The sequence below is a fragment of the Schistocerca piceifrons genome, chromosome 5, assembly GCF_021461385.2.
Source record: "Schistocerca piceifrons isolate TAMUIC-IGC-003096 chromosome 5, iqSchPice1.1, whole genome shotgun sequence".
Classification (NCBI taxonomy): domain Eukaryota; kingdom Metazoa; phylum Arthropoda; class Insecta; order Orthoptera; family Acrididae; genus Schistocerca; species Schistocerca piceifrons.
This window is the reverse complement of record NC_060142.1, coordinates 314068184-314087681: the sequence shown is the minus strand read 5'-3', so window position 1 is coordinate 314087681 and position 19498 is coordinate 314068184. Positions and strand designations below refer to the sequence as shown.

The 19498-nt window shown below is 40.5% G+C and overlaps 1 protein-coding gene across 1 annotated transcript in view; it reads right to left on the bottom strand.

Annotated features, from left to right (window-relative positions):
• Positions 1 to 672: 672 nt before the first annotated feature.
• The window catches only part of LOC124798257 (non-lysosomal glucosylceramidase), a 257460-nt gene continuing 238634 nt past the window's right edge, over positions 673 to 19498 (bottom strand). Inside the window, exons 15-16 of the mRNA XM_047261576.1 lie at positions 15333 to 15524; positions 673 to 1324 (exon numbers count right to left, since the gene is read on the bottom strand). Of these exons, the coding sequence (XP_047117532.1) occupies positions 1124 to 1324; positions 15333 to 15524 (393 nt within the window). The 3' untranslated portion in view covers positions 673 to 1123. The remainder of the gene's footprint in view (positions 1325 to 15332; positions 15525 to 19498) is intronic.

Genomic DNA, 19498 nt, shown 5'->3' with positions numbered 1-19498 from the left:
GGAAAGCAGCAAAAGAGCAACATAGCTGCTAGTTTTCACCACTGAAAGCCACTTCACCTAGGCAGGGAGAGGGCAGTATTGAAGGAACTGAGAAACCGTGAGGAAAAATAAGACTTTAATAGATGAAAAACAGAAAAGAAATGGGAATGCTGAGGAAATGTTGAATACTAGAAAATGACAATGTTCTCAATGAAGCAGAAGAGTGGAGGAAGTTCCCAATAGACAGTTATGCGGTATTTGTGATGTGAACTAGAATCAAAATTTCACATATGATGGAGGAGGACAACAGTTCATAGTGATTTTCAAAGTATTCTCTACAACAGGGTACAGATTTTATCAAAACTGGAACACTGTGTCTCCTTTCTTCCTTACTGATAGCTCAATGGGCAAAATATGGACACTGAAATCTGACCAGTGGCTTTCTGTTGGCTAGTATTTTGTAAGTTTTCTTACAAGAGGTTCTTCCTTGATTAGGTTAGTCATCAAACATTACATATGGAGTACATACATGCAGGCTTTGCAGGAAGGGGGAGTCTCAAGGATATGATGAAAGCTACACTTGGTAAAGAGAGAGAAAACAGGTGCAGGCCTCCAAGATGAGGGGGAAAATGGTACTTTACTACAAAATTCATAATGAACAGAGTGAATTAATGTTTTGAAATGCACATAAAATAATAAAAATAATAAAAATTTATTTTTTCACATAGTTTCATAAAAATATGGTATTTTTTAACAATTAAGATATACGAGAAACATGTACATTAACTGCACTTCTCAATAACACAAAGTATAACAATATCTTAACAAATCTGCATTCATTCAAAGAATCGCACTGAATCAGTTTCTTTAGCTTAATAGTTGAGTATTTGGAACATTAATAGACATTTTTTAAATATTTATGTTGAACATTCATATTTAGCGAACATTCATATTTAGCGAACATATTCTATAGAGAAATATGAAATTGATGTGGCAGTAGGTTGGTATCAAAAGTCAAAGTTATCTGAATGTGAAAAGTGAAAAGACAGACACTGTGTAAAGCCACATAACTAGCTACTGTTTATAGTCACTTCATCAAGGTGCACAGTGTTAGCAAAATTATTTTCTTTCCCGTGCAGAGAACTCAATATTTTGAAGTCAGTTTATTCTTTCTTTGTTCCCATGCGTGCTGCATACCCCATATGCTCAGCGGCCTCATGTAGCCAACAGATCGGTAGTGCTTCTCTTCATACAGCGCCTCTGGTGTCTGATATCCCAAACCGATGACATTATACACAGTATTGTATATACCTTTAGCAGTAGTAAATGCCTCTTGTATCATATCCTGTAAAAAACAATTTTAAAAGTAACATCCATATATATCAACCATGAATAAATGAAAATAAGGTTGAAAAAATAAGCAATTGAGAGTACTGCCTTGCACAATACTTTAACATTTCAGACTTAATTAGGAAGAAACTGATTTGCTCTTCACCAACTGCAACTTATCGTCATCACTTCCTGACACGCCTCTTCCCTTGACATATATTTCTGTTCCTTACCATGGAGGTAACAGGCTGCGAGAGAACATTGTGCCATATTATTTCCCATGCAAGCATCCTTATTAGCTGCATTGAGGTCCAAATTCATAGATTTGGGCTCCCCAGTACATTTCAGAATTACATCCCCAGAGGTCTGTGCAGATAAGAAAAATGACATGCGCACATGCACCCCATTCACAAATTTGTAATTCACACATATTAAAATATTGTAAACCACTTTAACCCAATTAGTATGCTTGAGTTCAGACAGTAGACCTGCACCTGGCCTGAAGTTTTGCCTGATGAAGTTGGGCCCAAAATTTTCATTCCACGGAATAGGAATGTAGATATCCATCATGATCACTGCTATTCCCTTCTGCCATAAATACTGAAATGGCTTTTGTGAAATTTTCTGCAGCAATGGGAAGTCAACTGAAGTAGTCTTAAAGTTACCAGATCTTGCACATTGCTAAATGTTAGGCATATAGTTTGTTCATGAAATGTACATTAACTGACCATAATGTTAAATGTTTTACTTTTTAATGTAACAATTGTTGCATTCTGTACTTGTAAATATATTTAAGAGAAATATTGATTGATTCACTAAGTTTATAAAGAACATTTTTACATTGCATATAATACACAAAACAGAAGTCAGAACAGGAAATGAAGATTTCAATGATCAGAGTGGCTTAGAATAGCCTTCATGTTGATTTGTAGCAGTGTTTGGTAGTTACATAAGTAGTCTTTGTTAACAGAAACGAAATAGGAATGACTCGGAGGTAAGGCAGCTGCTCATAACATCCAAGCAGCATGCGTGTTAACAGTGCAGAAAACTGGGAAGATTGTCACTTCATCACCTTTAACCCTTTTTGCTGATGTCAGCAACACGTCTATCCTCTTCAGGAAACTGCACATTCAAGCCAATATAGTGGCATTCAGTCCTGAATGGATAATAATGACTTAAACAATAATTATCACTATTTTCTATTATTTGTATAGGAAAAACTGGCAAAAATCACAATGCTGACACTATACTTTAACTTTCAATCACTAAGTAATTAATTGTTATTGCAGATATCCACAGACAGACATGTGGATATTATCAGTGCAGGCTTTTATCTGCAAATTCAATATTACAGTGGGTATCTGCAAATATATCTGTAGATATCCACATCTGTACATGGCTTTTGATATCCTCTTCCCATGCCTTTATGAATAGAGTAGTGTGTTTTGGATTTGCAGTCATTCAACAAGTGCTGGCTTGGCCTCCTTACAGTAAGCATACCAAGTTCATACAGGCATTCTTTCCCAGCCTGCTTGCTATTTCTTTGAGGGGCTCCCTTACTCATCTAATTTTGGAGCTCCCAATGACCAACAAACCAAACCTCTATGATTGTCTCCAAACTTAGGAGGAAGATCGGTCACTGATGCAACAGATCAGGGTTCCCACACTGGTTCTAATATGTTTTGCACACCAGGCAGAAACTTGTACCTGCTGCTAAGGTGTTAGTGGATAGGCAGCCGACTAGTTCTCACATTTGCCTTCATCCCAGAGATAAGTGAATCCACCACCATACGCCACTCTCCAGTGAGGACAAACCAATCAGACGCTGTGCATCTGAAGGTGCTGAGTCATCACAGTTGCAAGGAGAGCATAATGGCACCAGAGGTGTCACAGTTTCCACCACTGGTGTCCCAAAGTCACTGCAGTTTGCAGCAGCACCCTGAAGCCTGTTGATCTCGGCCAATGCAACTTCTAGTTGTTTTCAGACAGAGGCCAATTCATTTGGTGTCTACATGCAGCAAACTCAATCACTTCGATGTCTAGCTGCTAAAGAAGAAAACAAAAACTAATTCTGGTGACTTTCAGATACTATTGAACAATATCACAAAAAGAAAATTACGAACAGCTCTATGAACATTAGCTCACTGAAGAAGACTGCACAGCACAGAGGCAGACAACTGTACAGCTAGTGAGAGCTCCACTATAATAACTACAGGGCAATATGTAGTCTGTTCCTGTTTTGAGAGGGGGGGGGGGGGGGCAGATTGTCACCTTTCAGCAGTTGTAAAATTTCTGCTAGCCTTAATTTATTAAGAAGCCTAGGTGGGGTTTTCCCCCTTACATTCTAAATTCTTCCATATTCTTAACATGTCAAGCTTCAGAATGGATAATTGTGCTGCTTTTGGAATATAGTAAGACTCACCCTAGTTACTGTAGATGTAGGAGCAGCTCCTGATGTCAGAAAATTCTGAAAGACAACTGGGCCTTTTACCCTGTGGGTCCCAGCAGAGAGAATCCTGGCTTTTTTGAATTGTGTGTCCTATTCACTTTCACTTCCTTCTATTCATTTTGATGGTGGTAGGTTCTTCTTTCATTCAATACAAAAGGTCTTTTTCGTATATCCCATTTGGCTTAAAGATCTTAAGGATTGTCGTAAGACATTATGGAATGCTTGCAAACTCATGATTGTAGAGGTAACTTTCCAAGTTTCACATCTGTACATCTGCACTGCTTTCACGTTCATTCTAAGGTGGAGGTGAAGGTGAAAGCAGTGCAACTGTACAGATGTGAAACTTGAAAGGTTACCTCTACAATCATGAGTTTGCAAGCATTCCACAATGTCTTACGACAATCCTTAAAATCTTTTGGCCAAATGTAATATATGCAAAAGACCTTTCGCATTGAATGAAATAAGAACCTACCACCATCAAAATGAATAGAAGGAAGTGGAAGTAAATAGGACAAACAATTCAAAAAAGCCAGGATGCTCTCTGCTGGAACCCACAGGGTAAAAGGAAAAGGCATCAAGGGCATCATGGAGGACAGTGGAAAAAGAGGCCAAGAAGTAAGGGAAAATGTTTGGAGAGTTGAAGAACCTTGCCTGAAATTGAGGTGCACTTGCGGCACTCTGTTGAAGCATTATGTTCTGCATGACAATAACAGGAAGTATGTTGAGGGAGTAAGTCACCATTCACCCTTCTTCAAATCAGACTTAATTTAGTTCTGATTTTTTTGTATTATTCACCATGTATGTTTAGGCAGGCTACACGGGTGCAACCAAAGGCCAACGCATAAATAAATAAAATTTGGTCCAGCTATTAGCTGCACTGACTGAAGAGAGTTACATCATTGTGCAGACAGTGACTTCAGATTATGTTTGGTGACATTTTACTTCAGTGTAGCCATTACTGATGACCTGTCCTGTCAACTAGTTATACTCCAGACAACTTTCCAGATCTATGCCAAGTAGGAGGAACTATTCTTTGAGCTGAGAAACGATTGTATCAAGTCTGCTTGCTCTCTGTGGTTGTTATTCATGTCTTGGTTCCTGGTTATGACTGCTTTTACTTTTCATTACATGATGCTCTGCATTCTTTGAACTCTCACATTCATGAACAAATGTTTTTCACAGTCACAGTACCATCACAACATGGCTCATAACTACTGACTAGTGGAAGTGGAGAAAATGTATAATTATATAATGCAATTTACTCTGAGTTAGAGCAGCAAGTATCAGAAGCATCCACAGATTTTCATGTCAGTGGGGGGCAAAACATTTTCCCATACATGTGATTTAGAAACTTTAAGGACATAGTTATGTGTTCATAAGTTCTCCTATTTGTTTCTACATTGCACTTTTAGTACCTCTTCAGTGTCTTAAACAAGTTACCAGTATAACTATAATAAAACCTGTTTTTACATTTCCAGGTTTTATGTTTTTCCATGATTTACATTATTTTATGTAGGTCTTTTTCTTTCAATTAATTGTTTTTGTTATGTGCGATGACAGTGAAGCGTAAACTACATATAGCCAAAATATGCAAAAAGGACCAAATGGGATCACAGAGGAATGAAGAGGTGTTGAAGGTACTTAAAATGGAATACAAGACACATATTAAGAACCAGAAAAATAACTCTAGAAAATGAGCTTAAAAAAGATAAAAAAAACTGACACTACACTTTTACCCCCAAAGGTGTATGACTGCCAGGTTGGCGAAGGAAAAGATGGCAGGAGAACTTCTCGAAAAGATTGTAACAGTACATGAGGCCTAATACTTGGAATGATGATGATGATGATGATGATGATACCTACACCTTATAATGACCTGCTGACAAATGCTCCATCAGTGAGAAGGCCTCCCTGCCAGCTGTCACATTCGTCCACCTACAATCACCACTACAGTGAGCCTATTCCAGAAAACCAGCAAGATTTCCAGTCACTCCTCAAATCCTTAGGCCCACCCCAGCAGCTCTCTCTGGAATCTACCCCCACTCCCCCCTCACCCCCTACTACTCTCACCTTCTAAATGCTGCCTAAAGTCAATAAACCCAACTACATATGATGCCCCATTGTGTCCGGTTACTGTGCCCCCACTGACACAATCTCTGCTCTTATAGACCCAATATCTTCAGCCAATTACCCACAACCTACCTTCCCATATAAAAAATACCAACCATTGTCTCCACTGACTCTCCCTAGTTCCTGTTCCTTCACTGCACAATATTCTGCTTGTCACTACTGATGCTACCTCTCTTTACACTAACATCCATAAGGCCCATGGCCTTGCTGCTATTGGACACTACCTTTCCCAATGCCCCACAGATCCCAAACCTACAACCTCCTTCCTGGTCACCATGACCAATTATATCCTCACCTACAATTACTTCTCCTTTGAAGAAATCACCTATAATATCTCCGCCCATATCAAACCTACCAACCACCAGAAACACCACCACTTCAATGGCTGCCACCCATTACATACTAAGAAGTCCCTTGCAGTCAGCATAGCCACCCATGGTTGTCGCACCTGTAGTGATGAGCAGTCCCTCTCAAAATACACCATGGGTCTCTTGAGGCCTTTACATACCAAAGTTACCCTCCCAACCTTGTTCAGAAACAGATCTCCCTGCCTTACCTTTCCTGTCATCCACCACCTACCGAAAACCCACTGTCTGGTCACAGAGGGGCATTCCTCTCATGACTCAATACTACCCAGGACTGGAGCAACTGGATCACATTCTCCACCAGAGATTCTACTACCTCTTGTGCCATGAAATGAGGAATGTCCTACCCACTATCCTTAACACCCCTCCCACATTGGTATTCAGGCACCCATTGAACCCAAACAATATCTTTGTCCATCCACAGTTCACCACTGCTCCCAACCCCTTGCTTCATGGCTCATATCACTGTAATAGATCTGGATGCAAGACTTGTCCCATACGTCCTCTGACCACCACTTGCCCCAGTCTGATCACAAGCATCACTTATCTCATCAAAGGCAGGACTACCAGTCAGTACAACAAAAAACCAGTCCAAAGTTGCAAATTTTATTTTTTTTATTCACTCAATGACTATTTTTGGGTCAAGACCCATTTTCAAACCATTGTAACATATTCAGAAGCAGAAATTCCGAAGATGGTCTTCACATGTTACAATGACTTGAAAATGGGTCCCTGGCCTAGAAATTTAGTGAAAAAAAATTGCAACTTTGGAATGGTTTTTCATTTTACTGATTAACAGAAATTGCTGACACAGTATAGTGCCTCAAGAATTTTGGTGTAAATTCTAGAAACACTCAGCCTTCAGGCATCTCTAACACCCGATACTTTAGGTACAAGTGCGGGAGAGTGAGAACGTTTCTACTGATCCACCTGTTTCTATGTGCAAGTTGGAAGTTTGTTATTAGAAGACTGTAAGAGGGGTGAGTGACTGACGATGACAAGTGTTTGCTGCCAGTGCCACAGAAGACGTGAGGAGAACTCAATGAATAATTATGTCATATTCTTTGATGTGTTAGTGTCTGTGGTGATGGTAAAAAAGATTATAGAACAGTTGAATATAGAGTGCTATGCACATTCATGTATTGGACTTGCTTGAGGCTAGAGACTTTTGAATTACTTCACGTCTTGGCTATGAATGAAACAAGACACATACACTCCTGGAAATTGAAATAAGAACACGGTGAATTCATTGTCCCAGGAAGGGGAAACTTTATTGACACATTCCTGGGGTCAGATACATCACATGATCACACTGACAGAACCACAGGCACATAGACACAGGCAACAGAGCATGCACAATGTCGGCACTAGTACAGTGCATATCCACCTTTCTCAGCAATGCAGGCTGCTATTCTCCCATGGAGGCGATCGTAGAGATGCTGGATGTAGTTCTGTGGAACGGCTTGCCATGCCATTTCCACCTGGCGCCTCAGTTGGACCAGCGTTCGTGCTGGACGTGCAGACTGCGTGAGACGACGCTTCATCCAGTCCCAAACATGCTCAATGGGGGACAGATCCGGAGATCTTGCTGGCCAGGGTAGTTGACTTACACCTTCTAGAGCACGTTGGGTGGCACGGGATACATGCGGACGTGCATTGTCCTGTTGGAACAGCAAGTTCCCTTGCCGGTCTAGGAATGGTAGAACGATGGGTTCGATGACGGTTTGGATGTACCGTGCACTATTCAGTGTCCCCTCGACGATCACCAGTGGTGTACGGCCAGTGTAGGAGATCGCTCCCCACACCATGATGCCGGGTGTTGGCCCTGTGTGCCTCGGTCGTATGCAGTCCTGATTGTGGCGCTCACCTGCATGGCGCCAAACACGCATACGACCATCATTGGCACCAAGGCAGAAGCGACTCTCATCGGTGAAGACGACACGTCTCCATTCGTCCCTCCATTCACGCCTGTCGCGACACCACTGGTGGCGGGCTGCACGATGTTGGGACGTGAGCGGAAAACGGCCTAACGGTGTGCGGGACCGTAGCCCAGCTTCATGGAGACGGTTGCAAATGGTCCTCGCCGATACCCCAGGAGCAACAGTGTCCCTAATTTGCTGGGAAGTGGCGGTGCAGTCCCCTACGGCACTGCGTAGGATCCTACGGTCTTGGCGTGCATCCGTGCGTCGCTGCGGTCCGGTCCCAGGTCGACGGGCACGTGCACCTTGTGCCGACCACTGGCGACAACATCGATGTACTGTGGAGTCCTCACGCCCCACGTGTTGAGCAATTCGGCGGTACGTCCACCCGGCCTCCCGCATGCCCACTATACGCCCTCACTCAAAGTCCGTCAACTGCACATACGGTTCACGTCCACGCTGTCGCGGCATGCTACCAGTGTTAAAGACTGCGATGGAGCTCCATATGCCACGGCAAACTGGCTGACACTGACGGCGGCGGTGCACAAATGCTGCGCAGCTAGCGCCATTCGACGGCCAACACCGCGGTTCCTGGTGTGTCCGCTGTGCCGTGCGTGTGATCATTGCTTGAACAGCCCTCTCGCAGTGTCCAGAGCAAGTATGGTGGGTCTGACACACCGGTGTCAATGTGTTCTTTTTTCCATTTCCAGGAGTGTATATGCTATTTGAATATGTGTAAATGAGTAACATAAAAGCATGCAGAAGTTATTATCTGTGAAAGTAGAAAATATAAAGTGATTGAACTGAAAAGTATTTTACGAGTACCAAAATTATTTCAAGGATAGAGAAGTATTTTAATAAATTCCCTTAAATAGCTATAATCTTCAGAGAAAACGCTTGTGAGAGATCGACGTAGCTGATTAGCCAGAGAAGATGATTGGCTACACACAACGTGCAAGTTAACTGAATCGAGAAATGTGTGTGCCTTGCAACCCAATACCACACTGTCTCTTGTTGTCCGAAAAAAATTAGAACAGCTACTTGAGCATGCTGGAAGTTTGTAGGCCTACCTGTGAAAGCAGTTATGTGATATACAAGCTAAACTGCAACTGCAACCACTGTGCTGCATTCTACATGGGCATGACAACCAACAAACTGTCTGTCTGCATGAGTGGCCACCAACAAACTGTGGTCAAGAGACAGCTGGACCACCCAGTTGCTGACCACACTACTCAAAACAACACTCTTCAATTAAATGACTCCTTCACAGTCTCTGCCATCTGGATTCTTCCTACCAACACCAGTTTTTCTGAATTGCTAGATGGGAACTCTCCCTGGAATACGCTCTACATTCCCATACCCCCCTCCCCCTCAGCCTAAACCTACTGTAGTCACCGTCCTTAATCCACCCAGACCCTTCCCTGTACCAACTCCAGCTGTATGCTCCCTCAAGCAGCAATTCATCAGGCCCCAGCCCTACCCTACCCTACCATCCCTCCCTTCCCTACCCAGCCCCTTCTTACACCCCACCACCCCGACTGCTTTTCCCACCTGTACAGTTGTTCCCAGTCTGGCTTCGGCAGGCAGAGTCAGTGGTCGTGTGTGTGTGTGTGTGTGTGTGTGTGTGTGTGTGTGAGTTGTCCTTGCATGAATGGGTGGGTGTTGTCTGCTTTAGAAGAAGGCCTTTTGGCTGAAAGCTTACTTCTTTAGCGATCTTTTTTTTGTCAGGTTCTTGGCCTAGATCCAACAAAACATTATACTTTAGGATTCATCAATCTGCTTCCCCTCACCCCCTTAACATAACTTCCAAAATCGGAAATACTGACCAGGAGGCTACATTCCTTTTCATCAAAGCACTGTGTTGCCAATGGAGGTACTGGCTAGGTCTTTATTCTCGATCAGTACAATTAATGTGATTTTTAAGAGTTATATTTGAATCTGACATACTCTTTTTCTAGTAATATTTCATTGTAAGTAGAGTATTTTGTGATTCCTTACTTTCATTTTCAGTTTTCCTCTGTTTATAGGGCAGAAAAAACTTATGAATATTAGTGTTTTTTTCACTATTTACTATACTTTTACACCTCACAACACACAAAATTCTAAGTGAACCACATTCATGCACCACTAATCACTTACAAGTCACTGTTCACTTTGGAGAAATTGAGAGAGAAGTTCATTCACTGCTGACAATACTCTCGCGCTGCACTGATCAGCTGAGCTTCACACCAGTGCATTAGAGAGATGTATGTGCTCAAATGTGGTACTTATTTGCAGTACTGATTATGAAATTAATTAAATGAAGGCTGTTTTACAGCAATTACTACATGAGTGCCACCCATTCTGGTATTGTATACATTGGTAGCAGTTCCAAATGTTCAAATGTGTGTGAAATCTTATGGGACTTAGCTGCCAAGGTCATCAGTCCCTAAGCTTACACACTACTTAACCTAAATTATCCTAAGAACAAACACACACACCTATACCCAAGGGAGGACCCAAACCTCCCGCGGGACCAGCCGCACGGTTCATGATTGCAGCGCCTAGACCGCTCGGCTAATCCCACGCGGCAGGTAGCAGTTCCAATGACAAATGCTTTCTACTTCTGATAGTATCAGGGCCCACATAGGACAAATGAACAGCTTCTTCAGCAAACAATTTGAAATGGAACACAATTCAAATTAGTGCCTAGTAGTTATTAACCATTATTTGAATTTTGAAGGAGGAAGCTTTTAGTGAGAGTTTTCTTGTCATGCAACATTGTAGGAATCTTTTAGGGATGTCCAAAATGCTAATAAGGGAGCTACCTACTGAGAATTATTTTCAAACAAGTAAAATCAGTTTCACATTCCTTTTGAGCCAAATTTCTGAACCTGCATGAAAGTTTAATACACATATGCAAGATTTTGTACTAGCTTGCATTAAATTACAAGTAAAATTGTGAGACCTTGTAACTGGTGACACTTTACCATAACTGCAATACACATATCACATTCTGAAGAGCACTGTTTATAATTTGTTGTATGGAATACTGAGTGTTATCTACAATATACTGAAGGTAAATTGGAAAGAAAGGTTTTGTCTCAACAACTATCACTTTTCTTTATTTCTAGAGTTTTAGTACAGTACTTAATTTAGTTATTTTGTACTACTGAACAGAACAGCCATTACTCAGTGACTGCACCAGTAACAGGATTGGCCAAGATTTGTGCTCCTGGTGCACGCTTATTCTCTGTGAGCACAGATGAGTCTGCTCAGCACTCCAGCTTTCCCCACCATTGCACTATTCTGAGCAAGTGTGTGCGTCAGACAGCCATATGCTGCAGGCTGCACATGCGGGAAACTGTGATTATATATGTGTTTGCAACACTGTGCAATTACTTCTAAGAGATGAATGTTACAGCAGGTTTTTATCCCATATGTTTATTTTCAACTTTTTTCTGCCAAAGCAACAGCTTTTATTACTTGATTAAATAATTACATTAGATGGTGCTAATTTGGTCAGCAGAACTACAAAAAGCTTTCCGTACATGTATTTAACATTAAGTTATGATGTTTATAAATTTATACACATTTCGATTTCAAAATATATTGCGATACAGTCATACACATGGAATAACATTGACTTAAAAAAAAGCTTCTGATTGTTGAGCTGTGTGCTATACTGTATGTATCATTTCAAGTTGGAAGTAATGAGCTACATTAGCAGCCAAAAGCGAGAATAGTATGAGAAATAAGTCGAAATCTGTCTTCAGTCCTGCAATGTCTTGGGACCTCTTTGACAACTCATGACGAAACATTTCAGTTGCTAAAATGTAGTCATATCTGGTTGACAAATAATTGCCTCGCATTACAGAAAATATTCGATCTCATGAACTTGAAAATGCTTTTTGCACAGGATTACTGTTTGTTTGAAAGAATCGATCTTTTCCTTGATATCTGTTACCAAATTATTTTTCTTATGAATTAAGACACTTAATGAATTGAAATAATTGTTTATGTCAACTACAAAAGACTTTCTCACCATTCTACTTATCCTTAACTCAGTTTTTTCACTAATGGCAGCCTTCATCTCAGCTAGCATTCACTGTCATTCATCAGATCATTGTATTGTCTTTGTGGCTGCTGTTATAATGACAATCCGATAAGCGTTTTTCCAGCTCATAACAGTGTGAAGGCATATTAAGCACTCTGAATGGCCTATAAATGATACCTCAAGAAAGGTAACTCCCTTTCAGCATTGGACGATGTGGGTTCTCCAATTTTTTATTTTTTGAGCAAGTGCATAGGGGCCATAGTTTCCTAATGCGGAACATAAATCTAATTTAATGCAAGTGGTATTGTCCGCAAACTGCTTTGTGCCTGATAACGTGACTGCCTTGCTCTAGCAGCATCCAGTTGCAGCCTTCATTTTCCCCTCAGTCGCACTTGCCGCTGCGCTTGGTGCGCTAGGCAGGAACATGACTGAAGCAATCACGTTTGCAGAACTCTATTTGGCTGTGCCTGGCCAGTATGTACTCTGTGTATTTACATAGGATTTTAATAAAGGTCAAGAGTAGCTTTGAATCTTTAAAAAAAAATACTCGAATAAAAAATATCTTTACAACATTGACTGTTCTGCATTAATATGAATTTCAGCAAATCCACATTCTTCATCACAATACTTGTCCAATCTCTTTCATCACATCAAATGATGCTTTGCTACTATATTACAAATAAGTGATTACAACGAATGCTGTAATGAGATTCCTTTCACGTGGGTTAAGAACATCTTGACACCTCACAAAGTATTTACTTACTTAGTTGAAGCCTAAGCTCATTATTTTGCTGCAAAGCTAACTTTTCATGTACATAAACAAATGATTCAAGACCTATGCTGCTGAAAGAATGAAAACAGAATGAGCAGATCACGCTAGCGGCAATTGCTGAAGCTTGTAGGCGATGCTGGGGAAAGCGACTTCATGCAAAAAACTGAACATCTTTTAACCTTCACAACTAATATATTAGTTGGTATGGCAGTTTTGAAGTAGATGTTTCCACATGTACAAGAAGTCTACAGCACACCAGCCACACTGGATGACAACTGGACCAGAGAACCAGGCACATAACAACAAGACTTTGAATATATGGGTTTCTTCATGAAGTATGTACCAACAACAAATGCCACAAATAGACTGAGTGTATGTGCTATACAGAAGAGGGTGTAAAAAACCACCACATTATAACGAGTGTGAAGAGAACAAAAATTTTAATGACCTGCAGCAAAGTCTAAAACCTGCAGAAACTTGTACATTAATGTTCAATCCGAAGGCACTTTTCGAATTAACAGTACAAAGTTTTCAGCACTTTAGTTCATTATATAACCCACTTAACATTTTATGTCATTTAATCAATATTTTCAGATCATTTTAATGATAACTTTCCAAGGATTCTAGGTCACAAAAATCCAGGCTCTGCAGTTACAGGTCCTTTTTCTACTTGAAAACTAAACAAATTCTCAACAGAGACAGCTGTCCACCACTGCCACTGCCCTACCGCCTTTGAAAACAGCAACATCAATGAGGAACAAACATCATACCATGGGATGGACCTGATCAGCCAAAATGGTCACATAATCCTTGGCAGTAATGTGACCTTGCGGAGTAGGCATGGGGTGCATGGAATACTGTGACGCAGCTGCCCAAATCATCAACAAAACCCCTTGTCATGTTTTACTCTTGGGATGTAAACTTGACCAGAAGTTGAAAACTGTGTGAAAGAAGACTAACCTAACCAAATGACATTCTTCTATTCCTTCACAGTGCACGTTTGTGGCTTCAGCTCCTTGTTATAGAAATTTGTGTCAATGATGAGTGGGTTTGGAATTCCAGCTCACACTGCAGGTCATTGCTTCTAGAGCTCCCTTCATGTTGTTTTGATGCTGAAAGGGTTTGGCAGTGAGACAGTCAGTTCTGCAGTTACTTTTGCAGCTCTCGTCCTATTATTTTTCATCACAGTCTCTTCAATAACCATTGGTCATCATCACTGAACACACCCTTTTGTCTGTGTTGCTACTTAAGACACGAATTTTCCTGTATGCAGTATAAATCTTTGATTCAGTGCCTGTTCAAACACCAAACACTTCAGCTACCTAGGTTACAGAAGCACCCACCATATGAGTGCCAAGTATTTTCCCATGTTCGGACTCACTTATCTCTGACAGAATGCATCCACAACTATACGGAATGCTGTTCTCACCATGAAAAACACTTGTAAAGTATTGAGGACATTGCACAGTTGTCGTTCACGGTCAAATACAATAGAGAAACTCCCAGACTTGGCTAGTGTAGTATATGCAGGGTTGAGCCCCTGCAATTCCAGCCATCTCTCTCACACATGTGCTTTGCAGATAAGACATGCCCCTCCCCTTAACTCTGAGATTTACTTCGTGAGATAGATTGTCAACAGATGATTCGGTGGGGCTGTTTACCACCAAGCCTCGTGCAGCTGTTACAGTGCCTAGAGGCACAAGCCATACCGATATGTGGCATATAGATTGTGGTAAACAGCACTGCAGTTGCAGATATGTATTTGCTTCTGTGTGGTCACACGTCTATGGGACGCCATGCCTGTATTTCTCCACTGACAGGTACTTATGCCACTGCTCAGTTGCCCTTGAGTCTACACTCTAGACTACAAGACCTGCTACAGCTGCTACCCATCAGACAACACTGTCTCCCACCTTTGCCAGGATCAGCAAATGGGCATCAGTCTGTTGCTCCTGCAGCTTGAACTGCATCTCAACAGTCCATGAGCTCACAGCCTTGCAGTACATTGACCACGGTATCTCCCAGCTCATCACCATTCCTGATGACTGTGGACTACTTCATAGTGGGCACCTGCCACCATCGTCATGATGGATTTTCCAGTTCTGTTTGTGTTGACTTTCATCCTCTGACACTGTACAGAGTTTCATTCAAGGTTAACAAACAAAGAGTTTTACAGCAATGTTTGAATTCAATCACTACCAGTCACACCAGCTAGCCTCAGCATTACTGTTCGAGCATATGTTTCTCAAGGCGCTTCTATATTTTTGTCCAGCCCGTGTAGATAATGACACAATTTTCAATAACCATTACGAAAGTGATAGATGACAACTAAATAACAAAAACTATAACTTACCTCATGAATCATAAGAGCAGCTAATCCATAGACCACACCACACCACACTTCTTCACTCTGAATACTTTTTGCATCTACCTGTCCTGAAGGCATCATGCCATTCACAGCTCCAAGCTGCCCATTTTTGAATTTCAGGACATTATATGTAAAGATTTTATTCAAAGCACTCTTAACATTTTCAGCTGGAAAAACCTGAAACACATTTTCAGAATTTAGTTAACGCATTTCATCAAGAGCGCACACGCTTGTGTGTGCGTGTGTGTCAATATTAAAGTTTTGAGAATTTGTTCAAATACTGTCCATTATTTGATTAGTTTTCGTATTAGAATGCACATCTAAATATCTGGACACGCTTTTCATAATATTCTGCATTTCTTATCGATATGACCTTTCAAACCCTAAACAATCTACAAATTTCTTCCTCCATCATAATCAATGTAGTTCACATATCATGCAGTACAACAAATTCATTTAGTGATATAGTAGGACAGTCTAATAACATAGAAGCTTTTCCATATGAACTGTCAGCTGTATCAATATCCATCAGTTCTTGAGATGCTAAAGGATCTGCTGCTTTGGAGAAACCCCCAAGGCCAAAACAATTTATATTGTCTTTTCCATCACAAAATTCCATGCAGAATGTAATATATTTCATAAAAATAATAATTTTGGAAACACAAAGTTTGTCAAATGTTCTTTAGTAGCTCCACAAAGAAGTTGTATGTTGTCAGTTCTACTGAACTCCTGCAGTTATTATTGACTATTCTAGATGTTATTACACTTAAACTAGCCATCTTATTTGAAGCTACTTTCATTACACATTGCTGAATATTATCACTTCTTACATTGTTTATTCTTGAATAGTTAGAAGGAACAGGTATCTACGCACTAAAAAACATTTTGTTTGTTTTGGAGACACTCTGGATTGTTTCTACATGTAACAGATTTTTATGCCATGTGAGTTCACCATCCTTGAAGAGAGCTAAAACGCTGCTCTTTGTGTTATGTCTCAAGATATTCCCACCCTCCTTGCCTAGCATTGCTAATATAACCATGTAATAATGAAGTTTTCTAGCTTTTTTGACAATTCTGGTTGAAAAAATAAATTCAGAATCCACCTGTTGGATCAACCAACTTTTTCAAGCAAGTGTTAACATTTGCAAATCTCAGCATTTGAAGAAAATTCATTTTTTTGCTTTAATTCAATCACAACCTACACAGGATAACCATTGCTGATCATTAGGTTAAACCCGCCAGAAACTGGAGTCTGCCTATGAATTTCATTTTGTGACTGACAAATGTTATACTTTATCTACCATTCTGAATTTTATTTCAAGATTCTCTCGTATTTTAATGGTGAGTGGGCAAGGTTTTACGAACATGAACAAATCCTTTCTGCAGTTTCCATTTCTTCATTAAAAATATTTATTGTGAGCCTCATTCAGGCATATTGAGCATAACTTTTGTAGACTATCTTCATTTAGCTGATCTTGCCCTATGATGAGCACCAAAGCCCTTTTAATGGCCTGATTTCTTTTCGCAAAAGGATTTCTGCTATTCTTTGGTATGGACTTATAGCCCCCTGTGTGATTCCAATATGTTGTTGTTGTTGTTGTGGTCTTCAGTCCTGAGACTGGTTTGATGCAGCTCTCCATGCTACTCTATGCTGTGCAAGATTCATCATCTCCCAGTACCTACTGCAGCCTACATTCTTCTGAATCTGCTTAGTTATTCATCTCTTGGTCTCCCTCTACGATTTTTACCCGCCACCCTGCCCTCCAATACTAAATTGGTGATCCCTCAACGCCTCAGAACATGTTCTACCAACCGATCCCTTCTTCTAGTCAAGTTGTGCCACAAGCTCCTCTTCTCCCCAATTCTATTCAATATCTCCTCATTAGTTTTGTGATCTACCCATCTAATCTTCAGCATTCTTCTGCAGCACCACATTTCTAAAGATTCTATTCTCTTCTTGTCTAAACTAGTTATCATCCACGTTTCACTTCCATACATGGCTACACTCCACAAAAATACTTTAAGAAACGACTTCCTGACATTTAAATCTATACTTGATGTTAACAAATTTCTCTTCTTCAGAAACGATTTCCTTGCCATTGCCAGTCTACGTTTTATATCCTCTCTACTTCGACAATCATCAGTTATTTTGCTCCCCATATAGCAAAACTCCTTTACTACTTTAAGCCTCTCATTTCCTAATCTAATTCCCTCAGCATCATCCGACTTTTCCATTATCCTCATTTTGCTTTGTTAATGTTCATCTTATACCCTCCTTTCAAGACACTGTCCATTCCGTTCAACCGCTCTTCCAAACCCCTTACTGTCTCTGACAGAATTACAATGTCATCAGCGAACCTCAAAGTTTTTATTTCTTCTCCATGGATTTTAAGACCTACTCTGAACTTTTCTTTTGTTTCCTTTATTGCTTGCTCAATATACAGATTGAATAACATCAGGGATATGCTACAACCCTGTCTCACTCCCTTCCCAACCACTGCTTCCCTTTCATACCCCTCGACTCTTATAACTGCCATCTGGTTTCTGTACAAATTGTAAATAGCCTTTCGCTCCCTGTATTTTACCCCTGCCACCTTCAGAATTTGAAAGAGAGTATTCCAATCAACATTGTCAAAAGCTTTCTCTAAGTCTACAAATGATGGAAACATAGGTTTGCCTTTCCTTAATCTTTCTTCTAAGATAAGTCATAGGGTCAGTATTGCCTCACGGGTTCCAACATTTCTACGGAATCCAAACTGATCTTCCCCGAGGTTGGCTTCTACCAGTTTTTCCATTCGTCTGTAAGGAATTTGCGTTAGTATTTCACAGCTGCGACTTATTAAACTGATAGTTCGGTAATTTTCACATCCATCAACACCTGCTTTCTTTGGGATTGGAATTATTATATTCTTCTTGAAGTCTGAGGGTATTTCGCCTGTCTCATACATCTTCCTCACCAGACGGTAGAGTTTTGTCAGCACTGGCTCTCCCAAGGCTCTCAGTTGTTCTAATGGAATGTTGTCTACTCCGGGGGCCTTGTTTTGACTCAGATCTTTCAGTGCTCTGTCAAACTCTTCACGCAGTATCATATCTGTCATTTCATCTTCACCTACATCCTCTTCCATTTCCATGATATTGTCCTCAAGTACATCGCCCTTGTATAGACCCTCTATATACTTCTTCCACCTTTCTGCTTTCCCTTCTTTGCTTAGAACTGGGTTTCCATCTGAACTCTTGATATTCATACAAGAAGTTCTCTTTTCTCCAAAGGTCTCTTTCATTTTCCTGTAGGCAGTATCTATCTTACCCCTAGTGAGATAAGCCTCTACGTCCTTACATTTGTCCTCTAGCCATCCCTGCTTAGCAGTTTTGCACTTTTTGTCAATCTCATTTTTGACACGTTTGTATTCCTTTTTGCCTGCTTCATTTACTGCACTTTTATATTTTCTCCTTTCATCAATTAAATTCAATATTTCTTCTGTTACCCAAGGATTTCTACCAGCCCTCGTCTTTTTACCTACTTGATCGTCTGCTGCCTTCACTACTTCATCCCGCAGAGCTACCCATTCTTCTTCTACTGTATTTCTTTCCCCCATTCCTGTGAATTATTCCCTTATGGTCCCCCTGAAACTCTGTACAACCTCTGGTTCTTTCAGTTTATCCAGGTCCCGTCTCCTTAAATTCCCACCTTTTTGCAGTTTCTTCAGTTTTAATCTACAGTTCATAACCAATAGATTGTGGTAAGAGTCCACATCTGCACCTGGAAATGTCTTACAATTTAAAACCTGGTTCCTAAATCTCTGTCTTACCATTATATGATCTATCTGATACCGTTTAGTATCTCCAGGGTTCTTCCATGTATACAACCTTCTTTCATGATTCTTGAGCCAAGTGTTAGCTATGATTAAGTTATGCTAGTTGGCATATAAAGTTGTACTACTGTAGTAGGCGTGGGCTTCATGTCTATCTTGGCCACAATAATGCGTTCACTATGCTGTTTGTAGTAGCTTACGCATACTCCTATTTTTTTTATTCATTATTAAACCAACTCCTGCATTACCCCTATTTGATTTTGATTTATAACCCAGTCTTGTTCCTCCTGCCACCGAACTTCACTAATTCTCACTATCTCTAACTTTTACCTATCCATT